Below are 24,447 nucleotides of genomic sequence, written 5' to 3' on the forward strand. Positions count from 1 at the left end.
AGACTCAGGCAAAATCATGTCAGTCCTAATAGAATTTATAAATAGAACTTATAAATTTAGTCTATTACCAAGGGTTGAAATGGGATGAAAAGAAAACACCTGATTTCACTAAACTTAAAATAACCAAACACTGCATTCATCATCAGAAAAGGATTCATAAACTGCTTACTGGATACTCAAGTGAGTTGGAAACTATTTTCGACAATTAGAGTAATAATACCCATTAACATTTGGGGCAACTCAAGATAGCTCCAGTTATCTTTACTGGTAACATAATACTCTTTTTAAAATTTCTAAAATTAAATAAGTTTATTTTTCACTTGTATGCCACGTTTGCACAGTAAGCGTATGACAGAGCTTCTGCTCTAGATGAATATGTGATCTGGTAGGGAAGATGATACATCCAGGGAACTATGGGAGAACATAGGACCACTACAAGAGTAATGTGTTGTGTGGATGATGGAAAGGGCATAGGGAGAGTATATAATATATGTAAGTAATATCCAAACGGGCTCATTTTTTGAGAGTGAAAAGGAGGATATTAATACTCTTTCTGGGAAAACTGGTGTGAATTGGCACTGTTGTAAGCAAATCAGTACACAAGTTATTGATATATCTACAAAATTTCAGAAAAGAAGGCAAATTGTAAATGTGACCTTTTTATGTTTAAGTTCTGGGATACAGGTGCAGAATATGCAGGTTTGTTACATAGGTATGCATGTGCCATGTTGGTTTGCTGCACCTATAACCTGTAATCTAGGTTTTAAGCACCACATGCATTAGGTATTTGTCCTAATGTTTTCCCTTGCCTTCTCCTCCAGGCCCCTGACAGACCCCAGTGTGTGATGTTCCCCTCCCTATGTCCATGTGTTCTCATTGTTCAACTCCCACTTAGGTGTGAGAACATGTGGTTTTTGGTTTTCTCTTCCTATGTTAGTTTGCTGAGAATGATGGATTCCAGCTTCATCCATGTCCCTACAAAGGACATGAACTCATTCTTTTTTTGACTGCATAGTATTCCATGGTGTATATGTGCCACATTTTCTATATCTAGCCTATCATTGATGGCTATTTGGGTTTGTTCCAAGTCTTTGCTATTGTAAACAGTGCTCCAATAAACATACATGTGCATTTGTCCTTATAGTAGAATGATTTATAAACCCAGTAATGGATTTGCTGGGTCAAATTGAATATCTGGTTCTAGATCCTTCAGGAATCATCACATTGTGTTCCACAATGATTGAACTCATTTACATTCCCCCCAACAGGTTAAAAGAATTTCTATTTCTCCACATCTTTGTCAGCATCTGTTGTTTCCTGATTTTTTAATGATCGCCATTCTCACTGGCATGAGATGGTATTTCATTGTGGTTTTGATTTGCACTTCTCTGATAACCAGTGATGATAAGCTTTTTTTCATGTGTTTGTTGGACACATAAATGTCATCTTCTGAGAAGTGTCTGTTCATATCCTTTGCCCACCTTTTGTTGGGGTTGTTTTGTTTTGTTTTCCTTGTAAATTTGTTTAAGTTCTTTGTAGATTCTGGATATTAGATCTTGGTCAGATGGATAGATTGCAAATATTTTCTCCCATTTTGTAGGCTGCCTGTTCACTCAGATGATAGTTTCTTTTGCTGTGCAGCAGCTGTTTAGTTTAATTAGATCCCATTTATCAATTTTGGCTTTTGTTGCCATTGCTTTTTGTGTTTTAGTCACGAAGTCTTTGCCCATGCCTATGTCCTGAATGGTATTGCCTAGGTTGTTCTAGGGTTTTTATGGTTTAAGGTCTTACGTTTAAGTCTTTAATCCATCTTGAGTTAATTTTTGTATAAGATGTAAGGAAGGGGTCCACTTTCTGTTTTCTGCATATGACTAGCCAGTTTTCCCACTATCATCTATTAAATGGGGAATCCTTTCCCCATTGCTTGTTTTTGTCAGGTTAGTCAAAAATCTGCTGTGGGTGGTATTATTTCTGAGGCCTCTGTTCTGTTCCATTGGTCTATATCTCTGTTTTGGTGCCAGTACCATGTTGTTTTGGTTACTGTAGCCTTGTAGCATAGTTTGAAGCCAGGTAGCATAATGCCTCTAGCTTTATTGTTTTTGCTCAGGATTGTCTTGGCTTAGTGGGTTCTTCTTTGGTTCCATATAAAATTTAAAGTAGTTTTTTCTTTTTCTAGTTCTATGAAGAAAGTCAGTGATAGCTTGATGGGAATATCATTCAGTCTATGAATTACTTTGGGCAGTATGGTCATTTTCATGATATTGGTCTCTGGGACACAGCTAAAACAGTGTGTTAAGAGGGAAATTTAGCACTAAAATGCCCATATTAAAAAGCAGGAAAGATCTAAAATTGACACTCTAACATCAGAATTAAAATAACCAGAGAAGCAAGAGCAAACAAATTCAAAAGCTAGCAGGAGACAAGAAATGACTAAGATCAGAGAAGAACTGAAGGAGATAAATACACACAAAAACACCTTCAAAAATCAATGAATCCAGGAGCTGGTTTTATGAAAAGATTAACAAAATAGACTGCTAGCCAGACTAATAAGGAAGAAAAGAGAGAAGAATCAAATAGACACAATGAAAAACAATTAAGGGGATATCACCACTGATCTTACAAAAATACAAACTACCATCAGAGAATACTGTAAACACCTCTACACAAATAAACTAGAAAATCTAGAAGAAATTGATAAAATCCTGGACACATACACCCTCCCGAGACAAAACCAGGAACAAGTTGAATCCCTGAATGAATCAATAACAAGTTCTGAAATTGAGGCAGTAATTAATGGCCTACCAGCCAAAAAGAGCCCAGGACCAGGCAGATTGACAGCCAACTTCTACCAGAGGTACAAAGAAGACCTGGTACCATTCCTTCCAAAACTATTCCAAACAATAGAAAAAGGGAGACCCCTCCATAACTCATTTTATGAGGCCAGCATCACTTTGATTTCAAAACCTGGCAGAGAAACAACCAAAAAAGAAAATTTCAGGCCAATATCCCTGATGAACGTCGATGTGAAAATCCTCAGTAAAATACTGCAAACAGAATCCAGCAGCACATCAAAAAGCTTATCCACCAAAACCAAGTTGGCTTCATTCCTGGGATGTGAGGCTGGTTCAACATATGCAAATCAATAAGCATAATCCATCACATAAACAGAGCCAATGACAAAAACCACATGATTATCTTCATAGATGCAAAAAAAGACTTTGACAGAGTTCAACAGCCTGTCATGCTGAAAACTCTCAATAAACTAGGTACTGATGAAACATATCTCAAAATAATAAGAGCTATTTTGGACAAACCCATAGCCAATATCATACTAAATGGGCAAAAGCTGGAAGCATTCTTGAAAACCAGCACAGGATAAGGATGCCCTCTCACCACTCCTATTCAACATAGTATTGGAAGTTCTGGGCAGGGCAATCAGTCAAGAGAAGAAATAAAGGGTATTCAAACAGGAAGAGAGAAAGTCAAATTGTCTGTATTTGCAGATGACATGATTGTATATTTATTTAGAAAACTCCATAATCTCAGCCCAAAACCTCCTTAAGCAGATAAACAACTTCAGCTAAATCTCAGGATACAAAATCAGTGTTCAAAAATCGCAAACATTCCTATACACCCATAATAGACAAGCAGAGAGCCAAATCATGAGTGAACTACCACTCACAATTGCTACAAGGAGAATAACATACCTGGGAATATGACTTACAAGGGACATGAAGGACCTCTTCAAGAACTGCAAACCACTGCTCAAGGGAATAAGACAGGACACAAATAAATGGAAATGATGCGCCTCTTAAAACCTTGTTTGAGGCAGTAGTACTTGGATTGTGTCCAAGCATGCGCCTGGGCAGAGGAAAGTGGGAGTGCAGACTGGAGTCTAGGGGAATAACATGATGAAAGACAAATAGATTTGAGAATCACCCAATTTAAAATGAAGCACTGATGATAGTGAAGAGTGGGCGATAGTATCGGATGGTTAAGAAAGAGATGGGTACAGGTATGACAGCAAACCAGACTATCACAGATTTTAAATTCCATGACAAAGAGTTCCATATCAGAGAACCATTTAAGGACTATTAGTAGGCATGTGACATGTATAAAGAGTAAAACTACTCCTAACCTGCAATTTGATATGAGATTGGAATACTGCAGAGCAACATATGCTATAACATTTACAGATATTTTAGTTCTGCATAATTGATACTTTTTGCATGGTAAATTGGAACAAGAATAGAATATGGATGTATGACTGTCCTGCAAAGTCAAATGCCTCTTATATATATATATATGTATTTTTAGGTAAGAGGTTATGTTTCCTGAAGTGTTTTTTTAGAATGACTGCTAGGATAATTCTGCATAGAAGGTACACAAAGTAAAAATAAAACGTGTGTGTGTATGTGTGTGTGTGTGTGTGTGTGTGTGTAGGCCAGAATTTTCAATAATAATGACATTTTGAGCACACTATATACCTGAAATAATGATGTTAACACTTTTTTTATGAAATTTCCCACAAAATCCTATGAGCTAGGTATTACTACAATCATTTCACAGATGAAGAAACCGAACTGAAGAAGTCATATAAATAAGCTCAAGACTGCACAGCTGCTAGGTGATGGTGCAAATATTCAAGCATGTTTTTGCATTGGTATAAAGGCATCTTTTTCCATGGTGCCACATTACCTTACACGCTCATTGAGTTGAGCCCCATATGTCTCAGTTCTTCCACAGAGGTCCCAGCTGGAATAGGAATCCAGGCACTTAATACACATTTCATGTCACTTTACTATGATACAAATTGTGTTACTAACACCAGTGTTCAAGTTTTTTATGTTTTCACTACAAAGAAGGCATAAGTACAAGAATGAAAAAAAAAAATCTGTCTTCTCACCCTGATCACTGTTTGACATAAAGTATCCAGGTTTTTCTTGATACATAAAGTATCCAGGTTTAATAGTTTGTGTACAGTCACAATTTATTTGAGTGATCCCTTCCAATAAAAATCTCTCAATCGCATCTTTAACAGTCATCTCCTAAATCAGTGTTTTGTGAATAAATTTATTCACCTAACAACTGGTTTGTATTCTTGAAATTTTCAGTAATCCCTACAGATACACGGTTTTCCTGTTTCCACAACTACAATATTGTATAACTCTCCTGGGTTCTCAGAAAATTATAGTATTTTTATTTAAGCTATAATAGTTTCTAGTCTTGAGATTTGTGAAAATATCACCAAGTCAATCACCAGAATTGTTAATTAACCCACAAGCTAGGAGCAGAGGCTTAGTGGGAAAAATACATTACAGAGCCCACACTTATGGAGAATACACAAAACACAGCTGAGTGATCGATACTCAATAAAGAAATCTGAACACGTTTAGATTTTAAAAAGTCAATCTCCACTGTAACTTGAAATTAGAAAAACTGATAAAGACTGACAGTATGGGAAATGACCAAGGGGAAGCCAGTTTGGAACACCAAAGCCTAGAAGACTACTGGGCAAAAAAGAAAGAGAAAGGGAAAAAATAACTTAGGGAGAATCAACAATTTATCATTCCATTAAAACCTTTCATCCATGTATTCCATAGTATGTGTATTACATGTATCTCTGATAGAACATGAATATTAGGTTCAAAACAATGGCCACTCAATTACTTTATGACAATTTTTTCCAAGGTACACTTTCTTTCTTATGTGTTCTTTAATTGTCTAAACTCCCTGTTAGTACTAGACCTTATTATTTTACAGCTATGCAAATATCAAAATACATTTGCAAAAAATATGATCTAGTAAGACATTATGATAAGGTCTACTTTGCAAATATATTTTGATGATAATTTGATAAAATTAACTACATCAATTTCAAGATTATGAAATTAATGTAGATATAAACCTAATTATAAAAACATGTATGTGATTTAACATGATTATGAAAATGAGTATATTTTAATCATAAATATATAAACCTGATAATAAATGTGATTATAAGATATGAACAAAATTATAAAAAATATAAACATGATTATAAAAAGTAAAAACTATGTGATTTTACAGAGAAACCCCTTGTAGAATGAGAGAGAAAAATGCGTTCTTAATAGTTTTTGTGCTTTTCATATTACTAACATAACTCATACCACCTTTTCTACTTTTGAAAAATAACGAAAAAAATCCCAGCCAAAACTTTCATGTTATGTGCATATGAATTAATAGTAATTTAAGATTTATTACAGTGATTACATATCAACAGAGATAAATATGTGTTTTATGATTAGGGTTTTTTTTTTTTTTTTTAAACAGGTGAGCCATAGAGACAAACCCTTGATGCAGAAAATAAACCATTTCAGTGCCTGTTGATAAATAGACAATATCCACTGTTTCTACATGGTGCATGGCAATGTGACAAATAAATTACCTTCATTAAAGATTTGCATGAAGGATTAATGAGCATTAGTTAAGCCATAAAAGCACAAAGAACATTTTTGAAAAATTACGTTGAATATAAGAATAAGTTGAGGGACAGACAATCTCCTTATAATAATTTATCTTACCTGAAGATTCTCTGCTGTACCTATATGATAAATGAACCCAAAAGCAACTCAAGTTCCATATTTAACACAGAAGATTTAGGCAATTCACAGCTCTAGAGGGTTTTGTCCTCTGTGACTCACCTACCTATAACGGGGATAATTTATAAAACTCATATTTGTTTCTGTTAATATTTAGACTGCAATAAATCTTCAAATTTTCACCACAAAATCTGCATAACATGAAATTAAAAGAAGTTAAAAATTTTAAAAAATTCATAGTGAAAAAATGTTGAGTTTTAAACACCTGCCTTATGAATTTTCTTTTGCTTTTAATCCATCGAGCTAAGTAAAAATTTAATTATTCTTGTTTATATATAAATGACAATTATCTTTTGGATAAAAGGTAGTATTTTACTAAGTAAAACACAGTAATATAAGAAAACTTTATTTTGCTAACCAAGGTCTTAATTTTCCTCCATTTGGAATATTGTCCAAGATTGAACCTTTCTACACATCAAGAAGCACTGCCATCTTGTGGACTGCCATTGATTCCAGAAAATACAGGCTAATTTAAAAATTATTATCTGTGCGACTTTTCATGGTAAAATATTTGGACAACTCTGTAATTCCTAATGTAAGCGGAGATGAGGAATAGTATCCTTGTTTGTAACTGTGCAATAATAAAACTTTTACATTTATGAACATCTGTATTTCAGTTACGCCGTGCTGGTATTTTATAGTAGGTCTCTACCCAGCAGGCCACATTCTTACTGTTTTATCTAGTTAAGACTTGTCTAGGATTGTGACCATGGTTTAATTCCAGTGTGACTTAATGGTTAATAATCTCCAGCCTGCTTTTGTTCTGGACTGGTGAGTGAAATCTAGACACTGCTCTAATTAGTCACTATTTCAAACATCAAACTTTTATTGGCAAAATTATATCCCATGTATATAAAACTCCATCTAGTAAATATTTGAAACCACTATTTACCAGGTTTCTTTTTCTCTTTTCAAATAAAGATCGATGCTTTTTAGTAATTCTTAAGCAAATTACTAGCAACTCTATATCTTAGTTTTCCCATTTGTAAAATAAGGTTACCTATTCCTATGAGAATTAAATGAGTTGATATACATAGAACACATTACATGGTATATTCTATGTGTAGTACACATTTACTAGATTGTATTGGTGCTCCATCCAGACGTTCTCCACCCGATGCCTGCACACATCCAGCAGCTGGTATGAAGATTGGCTGCTTCCTCTTCTCCAGAATATTTGCCACACCTGGAAAATTGTGCTTCCTGCCCTCACGGCACTCGACCTGCCCCACCCAGCAGCTAATAACTTACGGATACAGGGGAGAGGGTGCAAATAGTCTTTGCTGATACTCTTTGCCTTCTTTTGCCTCACTTAGCAATGCTGCAGTGAAGCCTGCATTTGAGAACCCCAAGTGAGATCAATTTGAAGCTTATCTCCAACAGGGACCACATCCTTGGTTAGCTTTATTTTTTTTCTCCCTCATCTTACGTTGCTTCTCTTAATTTTTCCTCCTGGAAAAATTTTGTTGAATCCTATTTGAGAGGTCTCTTCACTGACTCTATTTCTATAAACCCACTGTAAGACAATAAGTGTTTACTGTTGTTGTTGCTGTTGTTATGCACGCTGGTGTCCTGATTGAATAAAGGATAAATGCTGAGATGATTTTCGTCATGTACAAAGTTGAACGGAGTCCGTGGAACGACTCCATATCCTTTCAGTAGTTCTCTCTCTGTATCTTTTTTTAAGCTAACATTTTCATAAGTTTGATAAGCACATTAAGGTCATATGGTCTGGCAAGATTCTGGGGCACAAATAGTCTGTTATTGATTAGGGCAGGGATTTGTGGGCATTATCAATGAATTACAGGAAGCCAGGAGTGAATTCTTTTTAATGCAAAGTTTGAAACCTAAGCTGAGTCTGTGCCACTGACTCTTGCACACTGTTGAGTAAATGCTGGCCCTAGACCTGCTAAGAGCTTACAATACAATACAATGTAATTTAAAAACCCCTTAGCAAAGCAAGAAATTTAGGCTGCCTTTTGAAAAGGGTTAGCAATGACCTTTATATCTAGACACAGGACTCCTGGGATAAAAATGTCCTCCACACTGTGAAGTATTCCACAGAGAAAATAAAAATAGCTCCTGTCACCCAGTTGGTATAGTCACTTGAACTCTAGAACTTGGAATTCCCTAGCTCAGACCTGCTTAAATCGTGGATCATGAGATGTTGCCAGTTTAGTAGTGTTTCTATTATATGTATTCTTTTATTTATCTTATATTTTTCTAAAGGTGTTTTGAATTACATGCACGTAAAATATTTTCCCGTCTTGGTGACATCATTATGAAGAATTCTGCTTCTTTTGACTTTAGGTAACAAACATAGTGAAAATACATGTCTCCAAAGCATAAAAAAGAAAATTATTACTTTGTTTTGTTCGACCAAGATAACTAAATTTAGTGTAATGATACAGACTACTTTGTTTTAAGGTAATTTCATTTTTAAAACATACTACAGGTATTCTCTTTTGCATTCTTCACAATATCTTTTAAAATATCTTCATTCTGAAGCCAGGCACAGTGGCTCACTCCTGTAATCCCAAAATTTTGGAAAGCCAAGGCGGTTGGACCACGAGGTCAGGAGATCGAGACCATCCTGGCTAACACGATGAAACCCCATCTCTACTAAAAATACAAAAAAAAAAAAAAAAAACCCGGATGTGATGGTAGGCGCCTGTAGTCCCAGCTACTTGGGAGGCCCAGGCAGGAGAATGGCGTGAACCTGGTAGGCGGAGCTTTCAGTGAGCCAAGATCGCACCACTGCACTCCAGCCTGGGCGACAGAGCAAGACTCCGTCTCAAAAGGTTAAAAGCAAATCTTGATTCTTTCTCTTGGTACTAACCAAGACTCAGACAGCTTTATTCTATTGTAACTCTCAGGATCTTTGTCTCTGGTTGTGTTTTTATAGATGAAACTTTTGGCACAAGGAAATTGAATCCAATTGTACAAGGTACAAGATGAATTTGTATTCTACAAACCTGTGCTTTATACTAGATTGTTTATCCTGAGCCAATAGCTCCCCTTATTGAGCAGTTTCTGCATGTTAGACACTCATTTAAGTGGCTTGTGTAATCCTCAGCATTACTACCATATAGACATTACTGTCCTATTTTATGGATACTGAAACTAAACTTTAGGAAAATTAAATTACAATAATTAAAGAAGACTAATATAATGATAAAATATAGGCTTATAGTGAGGAGAGAAATGTTAATTTTCCCTCTGACTCTAATCAGCTGTAATTTTCTCCTGGTTCCTTCACCTATTTGAGCCTCAGACCTTTGATGTTGAAGATGACTAAAATAATAATAACTATATCTATTTCTGTACATGAAATATTTCATTTAACCTACCCTTTCTTCCATCAATTTTAGTTTACAGATAAGAAGATTAATGCTTTAGCAAAATTAAATAGCTTCCCCAAAGGTCATGTAGTTGGTAGGTCATGCAGCCATCTTTAAATGCCTGGTCTCTGTGATTTTGAAGTCCATGGTCTTACTCACTCACAGTGCTAACTTCTACTGTGTCTGTGTGTGACAGGGAAAGTGGGAGGCACAGACCAAGGGAAGAACTAGGTAAAAAAAAAAAAAAAAGAAAGAAAAGTGTGTGACTCATGGTAAACTGTTATGCTAATTTTTTCCCAGGTCTATCTGATATTTTCATATCCCCAACTGTGCTTTGTGTATTTCATTACCGTTGATATCCCAGTTGCTTTGATCTCAGCTCCCACCCCAAATGTAGGAGCCAAAATGATTTTTCTATATGATCCATTAAATAACTTGAGCTGCCAATCAGCTTCCTCAACAAAATGTCAATAAGCATGCTCAATCAGAGGCAGATAATTGGTCATCCATGAGGCTATTAACCTCTGATAGGGATTGTACTACCTAAAAATTTAATATCCCTCACCTCTAAGGTTTCATCTAACTTACCTAATAGAATAAATCATGAAAACACTTCATAGTACCTTTGTAAAAATGATCCTTTTCTCTTTTGCTCATTCACAGTACATTCTAGATTGTTAAACTGTCTACATTACTATAATAAATAGGGACTCAGTGTCTCTATTTTGCCCAACATTAAGCATCCTCTCTGACTCATATTCTCAAAACCAGAACAAGCCAGTTTAGATCTTAGGAAATTTGTAATGAAGTTTAATATGTGAAAATAAATCCACTCTTGTTCTTGAAATTTAGAGAGTTTCATATAAATAGATTATAGATATATTTCTATCTCAACTATGCGTTTATTCACCAAATATTTATGGAGCAACTACACACCAAGTATCCTATTGAGTTTTAAAAACATAATGGTAAAGAAGGTAGATTCAGTCTCTGCTCTTCCAAGAGTAATTGACATGGCTAATAGTGACATTTTCTGTTTCAATTAAAGTACACATCAGCAATGGAAAAATATATTTCCCACCAATTTCAGGTTGTCCCTTATGCTCAGTAGTAATGAATAATTAAGTGGACAGTTCTCTACAGTTTCTATCATAATGTCATTAATTCAGAATCCAAAGCGGTAGGATTGAGTACAAACTTTCAAAAAAGAAAATAATTGTAGTGACAATTTCTAAAACCCTATTTTTCTCTAGGAACTTACTAAGTTATCCTATTTAATTATCTTTACTTCAATTAAGTCACTATGAAAGAGAGGAGATGAGTCATAATGGATGATGGAATTATGAAAATAAATATGATTAAAAGACAATTTGTAAATACTAAAATGCTCCTGACATATACTCTACCAGGCAGCATCAGTAAAAATTAATACAAACATACAGAAAATAAATAAATGCAAAACTTGAACTATTTAAAAAATAAACTAAAAGTTACATTTTTTAAATTTTTTTGATTTGGGGTCTAACTCTGACATCTATCAGGCTGGAGCACAGCGACACAGTCACAGCTTATGGCAACTTTGAACTCCTGGCCTCAAGCTATCCTCTCACCTCAGCCTCCCATAGAGCGGGGATTACAGGCATGGGCTGCTGTGCCTGAACAAATGTTATATTTTAATGATAAAGAACAAGTTATGATTTTTGGCAGATAAAACATTGAATCTCATATTATAGAAATAAACAATTAGGGATTTTGGTAAATAAGGTCTGTTAACTGAGAATCTTACCATAAAGTTGAGCATTTTATAGAAATAGGGAAGCTTCTGATTTTTAAGTTTTTTTCTTTCTGTACTTACAGGGATAAAGAAAATAGACTCCCGGGGAGAACGGCATTATTAATTGGGTCATTGAACAACTCAGATGCTATATCCATTGTCTTCTCTCTGAATTCTTTGGCCCAAAGCCTCTGATGTGTACACACATTGTTAGAAAAAAGAATGGTTATTTCCCAACATGTAGTTATATTAAAGAATGTTGAATCACATGTGATTACTCACTGAAATTGTTTTCAAAGACTTCAGAGAGTCCAGTATGCAATTTCATTCCCCTTTTTCAAACTTTTTATTTTTTTTTGTTAATGGCACTTCTGTTAAGACAAATGAGCATCATTGCCCACATGTGTACTCCTGTTTTTATATACTCTGTAGTTGTGGAAATATATCACTTAAATAATCATCTTATTTGTCAGGGGAGCAAAGAGAAGATCCCCTGTTTATTGACAGTGAATCAATTGCAGCAGTTGCATAGAAAGTGTGCAATACTTGAATCCATGAAATCTGCACATTCAATTAGGGCAGGAGACAGCTGACTTGGAAATATTCTCACTACCAAAATTTAGAAATGATGACTGAAATAAAGCAAAGATAATTTCAATATGTAGCTGATCTCACAAGAAAGAAAAGGAAATCCCTAAGTATCAGAAACAAATAAGAATTAAAATCCAAAGCATACTCTGTGATGTTAACCCTGAGGAGATCTTGGAAGCAAGGTACATTTTTCATATGTTACAGAAGTAGACCCTAAAGTCTAAAAGCTAAAGGATGAATGATCATGCCAGGGCAAAGGACAAGTCCTTGGGTCTGCTTGAGAATGGAAGTTGAATAGCAATGTCTGCCCAAGTCAGACCCAAGATGGAATGGCTTGTTGGTTCAGAGTAGAAGACAAAAATTCTCCGATGAGAAGCCAAAAGCCTATGCCACACATGGATTTGTGGCCCAAATGTGTATTACCACATAGTATCAAAAATACCTGATTGAAATTTAACATAAACATTGATCCTTTTGTTGCAATTGCTTTCGGTGTTTGAGTTATGAAGTCTTTGCCCATGCTTACGTCCTGGATGATACTGCCTAGGTTTTTTTCTAGGGGTTTTTATGGCTTTAGGTCTTACATTTAAGTCTTTAATCCATATTGAGTTAATGTTTTAATAAGGTGTAAGGAAGGGGTCCAGTTTGAGCTTTCTTCATGTGGCTAGCCAGTTTTCCCAACACCATTTTGTATACCTATGTAACACACCTGAATGTTCTATACATATTTCCCAGAACTTAAAGTATAGTAATAAAGCAAACTACATAGAAAAATGAGGGAAAAAATTGATCTCAAGTAGGGTTTGTGCAAAAGCATTCTCGAGGAAGACTTTAATAACGTAGATGCATAGAATATCTCAAAGTGTTCATTGTCTGCTGATATAGGGATTACTCACTGAAGAATCATACCAAGAACTTCTAAAACATTTCAGTTGCTTTAGATCACCATACCATTAGAAAAAAGAGCCTTAAAAAATGGGAAAATCATAGTTGACCACCTAACCTCAGTATCTTCTGAAGTGAATGCCACTACTACTAAATTTTTACCACTTAATAGATAAGCATGCATTCAATTACTTTTAAGAGCCGGGCGCAGTTGGTATGGAAGAAAGTGGCATATAAAGCTAAAGGCTGTGGCACCAGAGCCAACTATACTTTACTATTTCCCTGAAATATTTTACAGTTCTCAGATTACAATATAATACTAAAAATAATTATAGACTTTTTATGATTACTTTGAAGACAGTATTAAATAAATGTGAAGAGATAATGGAAAGCCTTATAGGAGAAAGTAAAGAGGAATATTAAAAGGTGTTTAGCTCAGTTCAATATTTTCATTTTTGACACTGGCAGATAATCCACTGCAAACTCAGGTTGTCAGCTCTTCTATTGTGTAGTATTTCTACTTTTTATACTTTTTGGAATTATGAAATGCTTCACTACATGAAACTGAAAACTTATTTGAAGAACTAAATGAGCATTTTTTAGTCTCCAAATAATTACCTGTCTGTAAAATCTGAGAAAATGCCAATTTTGTGTAAATACTTTTCTCCTGGTCTAAAAATACGAAACATTAATTCAACAAATATCAGTATAACAGAAACAGTATTTATTAATTTAATGAATGATTGCCTGTAATTGTTAGTTGCTTTCATTTTTCTGAAACTTTAAGTAATATAAACCAAAAACTAAGAAAACCCTTGTTTTATATTAGATTTTAGTAAAATAATAAAAAAAATTTTAATAAAATGTAATGTAAGATAAATACATATTAAAATATATGAATTAGGTGTGAATGACAAGTAACACTTTCATTATAACAATTAAAGGAATTCACATTGTTAAATGTGAGAAAGCCTTGAATTTAGAGTCTAGTTGAGCTGTATGAGAACAAGTGAAGTATTTCAATTATACTTTACGGAGTTCCTTAAAGTAATGTGGATATTTTAAATAAATTCTTAATAAAATATTAAATGTACTGAAGGCTGCCAACTGGGTGTTGGTAACTATAAAAAATGCTTTTCTTTCTAAAACAATTGTTAAAATATTTGATTTTGTATCTGTATATTGTAATTACACATTAATGCAATATAATATTTCAAAATTCTCATTATATATGTGCTTCTGCTGGAACTATAATATATAATTTTTTTTTTTTTTTTTTCTTGAGTTGGTGTCTCACTCTGTCACCCTGGCTGAAGTGCAGTGATGTGATCTCAGCTCACTGCAAGCTCCACCTCTCGGGTTCATGCATTCTCCTGACTCAGCCTCCTGAGTGGCTGGTACTACAGGTGTCCGCCACAACACCCAACTAATTTTTTTGTATTTTTAGTAGAGACAGGGTTTCACCTTGTTAGCCAGGATAGTCTCAATCTCCTGACCTCGTGATCCGCCAGCCTCGGCCTCCCAAAGTGCTGGGATTACAGGTGTGAGCCACAGCTCCTGGCCTATATAATTTCTTTTAATAATAAATATTAGCAAAATCTTGCTTAGAATCAATGTTCATCTCATCTTTGGAATTCTTCTGTGGAAAACAGATCTGAAAATATTTTAGTATCCACTATTCCTTCAGACTTGTTTTATATCCTCTTTACTGTTTTTCTTATATTTAAATGGTGCACGTAGAAGGAGTTCCTAATGTGGTAATTTTTGGTTAGGGTGGGATGATAACAGAAGTGTTACTTTTCATGTTTTATGAATGCATATTATTCGTTAAGCTCTTAGGTGTATTGTCTTGTTTGAAGCTTATGAAGTATGTAATATTATTCTAACTATATGAATTTTAAAAATGAACCTCAAAAAGTTAGTTAAATACTGGCTCAATTTAAACCATCACTAAGTAGTAGAGTCAGAACTTAATGATACTGTCTCTGAAAGTCCCAGTGAACTTAAGCTTAATTTAGAAATAAAACTAATTTACAAAATGGGATGTGTGTAGAGGAGAACATTTGGACAGAAGACGTAGTTTGCCTTTCTTTGATAAGTTTAATTGCTTAAGTGCCCCTATCTCACACCTTCTTTACAATAAGGTCTATATCTCCATTTTCTTAGTCTACATTGTTTCATAGGTTTGGGTAAATTGTCTTCATTAAATTGATCTTTGAGAATGGAGAATTGTCTCTTCTCTTTCTATTTTCAGGTTATCATAATTCTGAGTACCTAAAACATGTTCAATACACATTGGAACTGAAAGAATAAATAAATGAGTCAAGTTCAGACATCCTAAAAAATATTTCAGATCTCACCGTAGTCATTAACAATAATCCTTTGAATATAAAATACTAAATTATATAGCTCCATGTATCAAATATGGGTGACCTTGCAATATATCTCATGCTTTCTAAAGGCTTTGTTGTTTGAACTTTGTCTGTTAATGAAAAAATCAAAGTCTTTCATTGACCAAATTTTGTGTATTTTCAGAGATCATCTATAGCTGGGTATTTAATGAGTTCCCTTCCTTTGTGGCGGAAGACAGCCGGCGGTTCATTTCCCAGGAGACAGGCAACCTTTATATTTCTAAAGTCCAAACATCAGATGTTGGCAGCTATATTTGTCTGGTGAAAAACACAGTGACGAATGCTAGAGTCCTTAGTCCTCCAACGCCACTCACTCTACGTAATGATGGTAAGTTGCTTGGCCCATTAAAATGGTCAGCCAACTCTAATTTGGAAAATAAAGATGTATTAATGTGTGTGTTTTTTTTAAGAACTGGAACTTACAAATAAAATAAAAAGACATTTGCCATATTTAGAAACTACATTTTTAGGCCATGTTTATGCATGCCTTAGAATAAAAGTTTTGACATAAGAAAGTGATGATCCATGGATGAGAAATACTCATCATAATGCTACTCTAATGCCAGAAAGCGAGAAAGAATCTGAAAAAGAGAACCATAATAAAGACTCCACAGTTCTTTCGTTTGCTCTTGAGTGCCTCTATATAGCATATGTGTATGAATTGAAAGCATTTTATGGATCCACTTTTCATTACATTTTTATTTCAGCTGCCTTCAAATTGAATGTTCAGGTTTTAATACTTCATGGTATAGTTATAATTGTTATTATTACTTTTCCAATAATAGAAGCAGTTGGAACTTTAACTTTTAAGTGCAAATCAGGCAGAAGTGATGATTCTATAATTATAGGTATTGCCATCTATCCAAAGTATCTTCAAATTTAAACACCTCATTTGTATTTACAGACATTTACAGTTAAGCGTTGCATTAAAGAAGTCAAGCATTATATTATCATTGATATATGATGTGCAGTTTGCTCTGTCATGCAGTAAAAAAAAAATCTGCGAAGCTGTTATTAAGAAGTAAGCTTGAGAATCCTGATTGATTGTGCAGCTTAAAAAATAATCTTTTTAAGTGCTGTTTTTTCATATGTTTGTTTTTAGAATATATGCTGCTGGAATGTATGACCAGAGCTATATCACAAGATTTTTTGCTTATCACTTAGTTTATTATACACTTTGTTGTTTATATATGTGTGTGTGTGTGTGTGTATAAATATGTTTATATGTATGTATGTAAACATTTAAATATGTGTATATAAACAACACAGTCTGTGAAACTTCATGAATTGTGAAGTATGTATTACACATACGTATATAGATAGAGATACACAGTATTTTACATATATATACACACACACAAATATATATATATATATATATATATATATATATAATAGTAACAACTCTATCAGGTAAAGGGTAAAAATGTAATATTCATTTTAAAGAAGAGAAAGCCAGTATTAAGGAAATGATGAAAACTGGTAAAGGCCTCACAGTTAAGTAATGGCATGGAGAACCAGGTAGAAAAAAAAATGGTGACTTGGAAACCAATTCACAGGCTACTAAAACTAATCAGCCAAGAGGTGATAAATGACTGAACAAAAGCAGTGATGGTAGCACTGGAGGACAGGAAACATAACTGGGATATTAAGAAGGTAGGATTACCAGCATTTGATAATTAATGAATTACAGGCTTTGGAGTAGGAGGAAGCTAGCACATACAACAATTTCAAGGCTTTAGCATAGTTCATTGAATGGGCGATGATTCTCTTCACCAGAAAAGAACACAGCTGAAGAAATACAGAAGCAGATAAAAATGAGGAATTCAGTTTTGAATATGAGATACAGGGTACATGGGAAATCCATGAGGAAATTGGCAATAGGTAATCAGATATCTGTTCCTAATACCCGTAAGAGAGAGCTGGGCTACCGAAAGAGATTTAAAAGTCATCATTGTGTATTACATCACTGTGGAATAATGTGTATATATTATGCCAACTTCAAGATTATGTAAGAGTGCCTACAGATTGAAAATAAAAAAGAAATGCAGCTTTACAGTTTATCTAATTAAAAGTTTTGAATTAATTTTCTGTAAGCCATTTCTCCAAAACTTCTGAGCCCTTTTCTCCCTGATTTCTTAAGAAATGAATGCATTCTTATCTGAAAATTGTAACTCTTTTTGGCTAACAATTAATTCCATTTTCACTATCCATCTATATAATAATACTTTATATTTGAATAGTGCCTGAGCTTGAGGAGGCTCTTCTACCTTCTTTTCACACCAGAGACCTCTTTCTACACATTGCCTGCCCGTCACAAGGGAGAATAGCACATGTATAAGTCAGTGTCCATGTGGAAGAGTCTTGCACTTTTGTTTCATGGCCCAGATATATCACTTAACTTTACCTTCTACATTCCATGGGCAAACATTTCAGGAATAATCATTTGCTGATATTTAAATCACTTTGTTTCTGTGTCTTCTGTTGCCCTTGTTTGGCAAAACCCCAATTCCAGTGAGCTCAATTATACTCCACTCTGTGTCTGCCTTGAGATCCTGAAAGCTATCTGAAAAGTTTACACCCACCAGGGTTTCATGATCATCAGTTTCAAGTGAGCTATCAACATTGCCATTCAATCCCACCAAGATTCTGTGGATGGCTTAATTTGCTACTCCCCCACCCGCCCAAATTTTTGGAAACCTCTCTGCTTTCCTTAGACTGGATTGCCTCATGACCGCTGCTTCATAAAAACTATGTACCTTATTAAATCATCTTTCTACTAATACAATTTAAATCTAACTGCATCTCCATCTGCATTGTTATCTCCCATCCTATTTCAATAGAGATAGTATACTCTCCATCCTCCTATTACAACCAATTCCTCCATCCTGTACTATTGAGAATCATTCCCTCTGGCCTTTCAGAAAATTACTCTGTAAGTCGTTGCTTCTTATATAACAAAATGCTATGTCAGTAAACCAATACTGTTTTGGTCATTATATTAATTGAAGTGACTGCAGCAGTTGACACTGTTGACACTTTTTTCTTTTACAAATGTCTGTATTTTCAAAAAGTCATTATTTGAGAAGTACTATATAAAAGGCTCAATAAAGCAAGTATAAATCAATAAAATAAAACTTATTTTAAGGTTAACATTTAACAAAAAAACAGGTGGTAAGCATCTGCTAAATTTCTATTACATCATTCAGTAACAGTCTTATTTTTTACCAGAGAAGCTACAAAATTTACATTTTTTTTCTGTAACTTACCTAAGGCTATTGCTTTCTTGGCTTTTATTTGTCCATTTGTTTTAAGTCAAAGTAACACATCCATATTGAATGAATGTAGTGACATAGAAAAACAAAACCAAAAAAAACCCAGAAAATCCTACTCACCTCTCCCTGACATTAAATCTCACTCTGGAGAGCCAAACTTCTAACTTCACTTTTATGTTGTTGTTGTTCCATAACATTCTCATAAAATGCTAGAAAATATCTATGCATTTTGGTTAATCAAGCTTAAACAATAAGTGTTTATTCCTTCATTTGATAAGTATGCATAAGTTTCTTCCTTCCTCTATTTTAATATGCATTTTTCAGTTTACTGTTGCTTATCTTTTAAACTTTAATAATATACTTGAATTTCTACTGTTCTTTTAACTCTTGTATCTTTAATTCACAACATTTTATGTCATGAAATGAGGATAATTGTATTCCTACTTTTTCCTTCATCTTTCCTAAGCTACTTTTATGTTCTTTTTTCTTCTACTTGTATTTTGGCAATTCTGTCCAGCAAATGCAATCATATCTTCTATAATTCTTCTTAGACTAACTCTATAAGCTGGAAAATCAATAAATATCTACAGATTATTACTATATAATTATCATTTAATGTGATATTTTTCCAGGTTTTTAAGCCACTTTCTAGACATGTATACTATACTGGATGTGTTTTTCACAGTAACTGAAACTTTGAATTAAATATCTAAAGAAAAATAAGGCTAATACCATTAATAATAATGTAATATAATATGGATGTAGTTTTTCTTAAAGTTCTGCTGTACAAAAGCAATTAGTATTTTGGATAACAGTGTTCAGATATGAACATGAGTCACTACAGTGAAAATCGTAATGAAGACATTGGTGTGGTTAAGAAAGCATGGGGAGAGAGTATGAAATGAGAAGAGAAGTGAGCTTAAGGTCAGGCCTTGACTACTCTGCATTACATTAGGAGGGTAAATAATGAAAATCCCACAAAAGATAATGAGGAGAAGGTAGAGAGATAATAAGATAATAGGAAAAACAGTAGAACAGGCCAGGCATGGTGACTCATGCCTGTAATCCTAGCATTTTGGGAGGCCGTGGCAGGCAGATCACCTGAGATCAGGAGTTTGAGACCACCCTGGCCAACATGGCGAAACCCTGTCTCTACTGAAAAACTACAAAAATTAGCCAGGTGTGGTGGTGCGTGCCTATAGTCCCAGCTACCTGGGAGGCTGAGACAGGAGAATCGCTGGAACCCGGGAGACGGAGGCTGCAGTGAGCAGAGATCACACCACTGCACTCCAGCCTGGGCAACAGAGCGAGACTCTGTCTCAAAAAAACAAAAAACAAAACAGTTGAATATGGTGTCAAGGAAGCCAAGGGAAGTAAGGGTTTCAATAAGAAGTGGACATGTCGCTCAACATGGTGGATTGGATGCATGCATTTGCTACCTGTCACCCTTCTTATACCCTACAAAAATAAATCTATATTTTCAATGAGAATGCTGAAGGAGAGGAAGAGCATCACCAAGTCAGACATTTCAATATGTTTCTGAAAGAATAAGGGAGGATTGAGTTAAAGTATTAAAGAAGTGGGGAAAACTAAAACATAGAATAAAGTATAAGGAGTCTAAAGAAAGGGTCGAGGACTATATGCCCAATGGAAGACATTCTGAAATCAAAGTTAGCCCTAAGAACGGATGTAAGAAATGGGACTCAATAAAGGAGATTGAAGACACAGACATAGAACAACTATTTCAATAAAATGTTAGACACCTTTTCCTTCTCTATCTCTATATGCAAAAAGTCCAAAGACTCATCTCTTAATAATATGAATGAGCTTTCCATGGAAAGCTGAAGTTTTTAATATCAATGGTGGTACTCTAGTGAAAAATTCTTATTCTAGTATTCGTATGCCAGCAGCCTGACAGCCAGCTCCCTGTCCTCACACCAAAGCAGAGCCTGGTCATCTACACACCCCATTCAGCTATGACCCCCACACACCTCATTCTTCAGACACACCATCAGGGGAACTCACACCAACTTGCAAAATTCTCAGATGTGTATGTGTGTGTGTGTGTGTGTGTATGTGTGTGTGTGTATATGTGTATATATGTGTGTGTGTATATATGTGTATATATGTGTATTCACACACACATACACACACACATATATGCAATTCTAAGTTAATAGTTACTGTTGAAAATTCTTGTGCTTATAGAATGATTACAAGATTCATACTAAGATAATATGAAAAAAATTGAAACACAAAATTAAGGAAGTTATAGATTAGAATGGAATTATTTTTATTCAGAAACTTTCATATCACCATTTGATCTGTCTTCAAAAAATATAATTGAAAAGTACGTTCATAAGAAGGACATATTCCTGAATGTTTTCCTAAATAGATGACATATATTAAACACTTGTTCTGAAAATAAAAATAGAATACATATTGCACCATGGTCAGCTGAAATTCTTGCTGGGTTTTACACACCTCTCAGTGCAGAGATAGGCGTTACAATGAATATTTCTGCAAACGTGGCAAATGTCTCTGTAGGGGTTTGAATATAAAAATTGTGTTTAATCTGCTGTGACTATAGAGTTCTCTAAAGAAAACCATTTCAAGAACGTTGTGTTTTTACACTTCTCTGAAAAAATGTAGACCTTTCTAAAAATAATAAAGGACATACACATAGGCAATATTTTTCCTTTCAAGTACAAATTGAATTTTACTTAATAACTCTTTATTATAAAATGTATTATCTTAGCTTTGGTTCCCCTAAAGCAAAGCTGAGATCAAAAATTGCTTGTAGGTAGTTTATTTCAAATTTATCCCCAGAGAGCAGGATTAAGAGATGGGATGGGGTTGATCGGTGAAGCCAGAGGAGAGATGCATTACAGAGATGACCACTTCTACAGGCAGCTTGAGCTTGAGCCCGAGCCCACAGGACCAGAGCCTTACAGAATGCACTCAGAATGGTCACCTTGGAGGGTGTATTGATAGACATTCATCTCCCATTCCCAGAGGTAATTCTGTTAGCACTTAACTCTCTTGTTCTTTGAGGTTGGCCTCAAGTTGCAACTTTGTGAAACTGGTTGCACATACACGAACCTGGTTGCAGTAGCACTTGTAGGAGTAAAACATCTGATCAAGATATGTTGAACTAGCACACCGGAAGTATCTGAAACATAGATGGTAGTGAATGTAGATTATTTTCACAGCCCTAGCACATTTGCTTACAGAAAGGAATTCCATCTAATACTTACATAAATTCACATATCCTAATGTTGAACAAAAAAAGTTGATTTTCTGTTATTTATTGTTATTTATTCAGTAAATGTGTTGTTTCCATTTTGCATTGGGTGACATATATATGAATATGTATCTGTGGTGGGGAGGGGCTTTAGAGGGGCTTGTGGACTAGTGAGAAAGATTATTACTGTACAAAATGTTATGATAGACTGATAGATATTTGTTACTTTGGTAACCCCTAATAGAAACACCCCAGATGACACATAAGAGAATGCTTCCTGGAAGAGGTAATATCTGAATTTAGTTTTGAAGGTAATTCGGCATTAGGTGACTAAATAAAGAGAGGATATTTGACTATCCATCAAGTACAAGTATAGAATACACAGACTGTAATAAAATTGCACTTCAGCCAGAATAACTAAAATGCAAGGCAATATGAAGGAACAGAGTGTCATACCATGAAATGCTTTGTTGAACATATTATCAAAGTGAAGGTGAAGATTTGGAAGATTTGAAGCACATAGCAACACAATCATTTTCCCTTACTGACATGGTAAAAAATTATTCTCATGCATTCACAAAGATGTATTGCGCGCCTATTATGTATCAGATATTTTGTTAGGTACAGGGAATACAATGGAGGGCGAAGCAAACATAACACCTATCCTTGTGTAGCTTCCAATCCAATATAAGGCAGGATATTCCCATAAAAATGGACACAGATTCTGTCTGTAACCATGCACTCTAGGATTTGCCTATCCTTGCTCAACATCCTGATGCTCAACATCCTGAGTCCATGCTCACTATTACTGTGCTAAAAACAAAACAAGTCCAACTCCAAAAGGATTTATTAGTAATGCAGATGTTTATTAATGGCTTGGAGGGTAATGAATGAGGCGCTTGCATTCCACAAAACAGCAGAATTTATTGAACACTCCTCATTAAACACATCTATTTTTGCCAAGCTGTAATTCCTCAACAGCTACCATTTCTCCCTTAAACACTTGTGCCTCTCTCTGTAACACTGTTGCTTCCAGTCTCCCTTCAGGGTCTTACTACCTCTGTCTTATGCGGTAATTTTATGCCTTCATTTTTTCCCCTCATTTGAGTTTCCAGCACAGTTCTAATTACTTTCTAAAAACTTATTTTTATTTTTATTTAATCTACACTTATGTTTTCTACATGGGAAGCACTGTTTTAAAAATGGTACAAGTATTAAAATAAAAAGGATGGAAAATAAATGCCAACAAATATTAACTAAAAAGAAGTTGAGTTTGCTATATTAATATCCTATATTAAGCAAAGATATAGCAAAGTTGTACATATCTGCGCAAAATTCACTATGTACAAAACCAGGCTTCTCCTCTTTCTTTCAGTCCATGTGGGACCTTTTCCTACAAGATTTCTAAGGCAACATTTTCCCATCCATCTCTGGAGTTAGATAGTGCCGTAGAGAGAATTCAAATAGTAACTTGAGAAAGTGAGTGGAAATAGATTGAGAATGCATGTAGAAAGATTACTCATTATCAGGCAATTCATCAGTTGTCACAGTTGGGGGAAAATGTAGAAAGGCTACAGATGTAGATAATCTACTATTTGGTGGTGGGGAGTCTATGATTTTCATTTTTAATTAATGAATTGCAGGCAAACTAATCAGCTGAGAATGTATTTGTAGATAACATGTTTATTTTAAGGAAATAATTGTGTCAACATGGAAATTGTGACCAGAATTACCTAATTACATAATCCATGAATCAACTCCATTAATTTACTAGTGAATACTGCACGTCCTAAGAGCACTGGAAAAATATAAAAATGGTATGCTTGTGAAGACTGTAATAGGCTGAATAATGGCCCTCAAGATGTCCAAATCCTAATTCCTGGAAAATGATTATTAGCTTATATGGTCCAGGAGCTTAATGGATGTAATTAAGTTGAAGATCTTGAAGTAGGGACGTTAGATTATCTGGGTAGCCCTAAATGTAGTCACAAGTGTCCTTAAGACGGAGGCTGAGGAAAGTTGATGACCGATGAGAAAGCAATGTGATGACTGGTGATGGAAGCAGAGATTGGGGTGATGCACTTTGAAGGTTCAGAAATGGGCCGTGAGCAAGAAAATGCAGTTTTAGAACCTAGAAAAGGCAAGGGAATGGATTCTCCACTAGAGTCTCCACAGGGAGAGTGGATCTGCCCTCAGGGGCGACCACCGTAACATAGGCTCAGTGAATGCTCTCTGCTTTGTCTGAGACAAAGCACAGAGAGAATGGATCTCGTGTTGTCCTCTCT

General features: G+C 34.8%; 1 protein-coding gene across 2 annotated transcripts in view; it reads left to right on the forward strand.

Moving 5' to 3' along the window:
• Positions 1-24,447, forward strand: part of CNTN5 (contactin 5) — a 1,321,567-nt gene that overhangs the window by 905,593 nt on the left and 391,527 nt on the right. For both annotated transcript variants that reach the window (XM_011926604.1, XM_011926603.1), the window contains one exon: positions 15,768-15,971. In XM_011926604.1, coding sequence (XP_011781994.1) covers positions 15,768-15,971 — 204 coding nt within the window. The remainder of the gene's footprint in view (positions 1-15,767; positions 15,972-24,447) is intronic.

This window comes from Colobus angolensis, unplaced genomic scaffold (assembly GCF_000951035.1).
Source record: "Colobus angolensis palliatus isolate OR3802 unplaced genomic scaffold, Cang.pa_1.0 Scaffold7, whole genome shotgun sequence".
NCBI lineage: Eukaryota > Metazoa > Chordata > Mammalia > Primates > Cercopithecidae > Colobus > Colobus angolensis.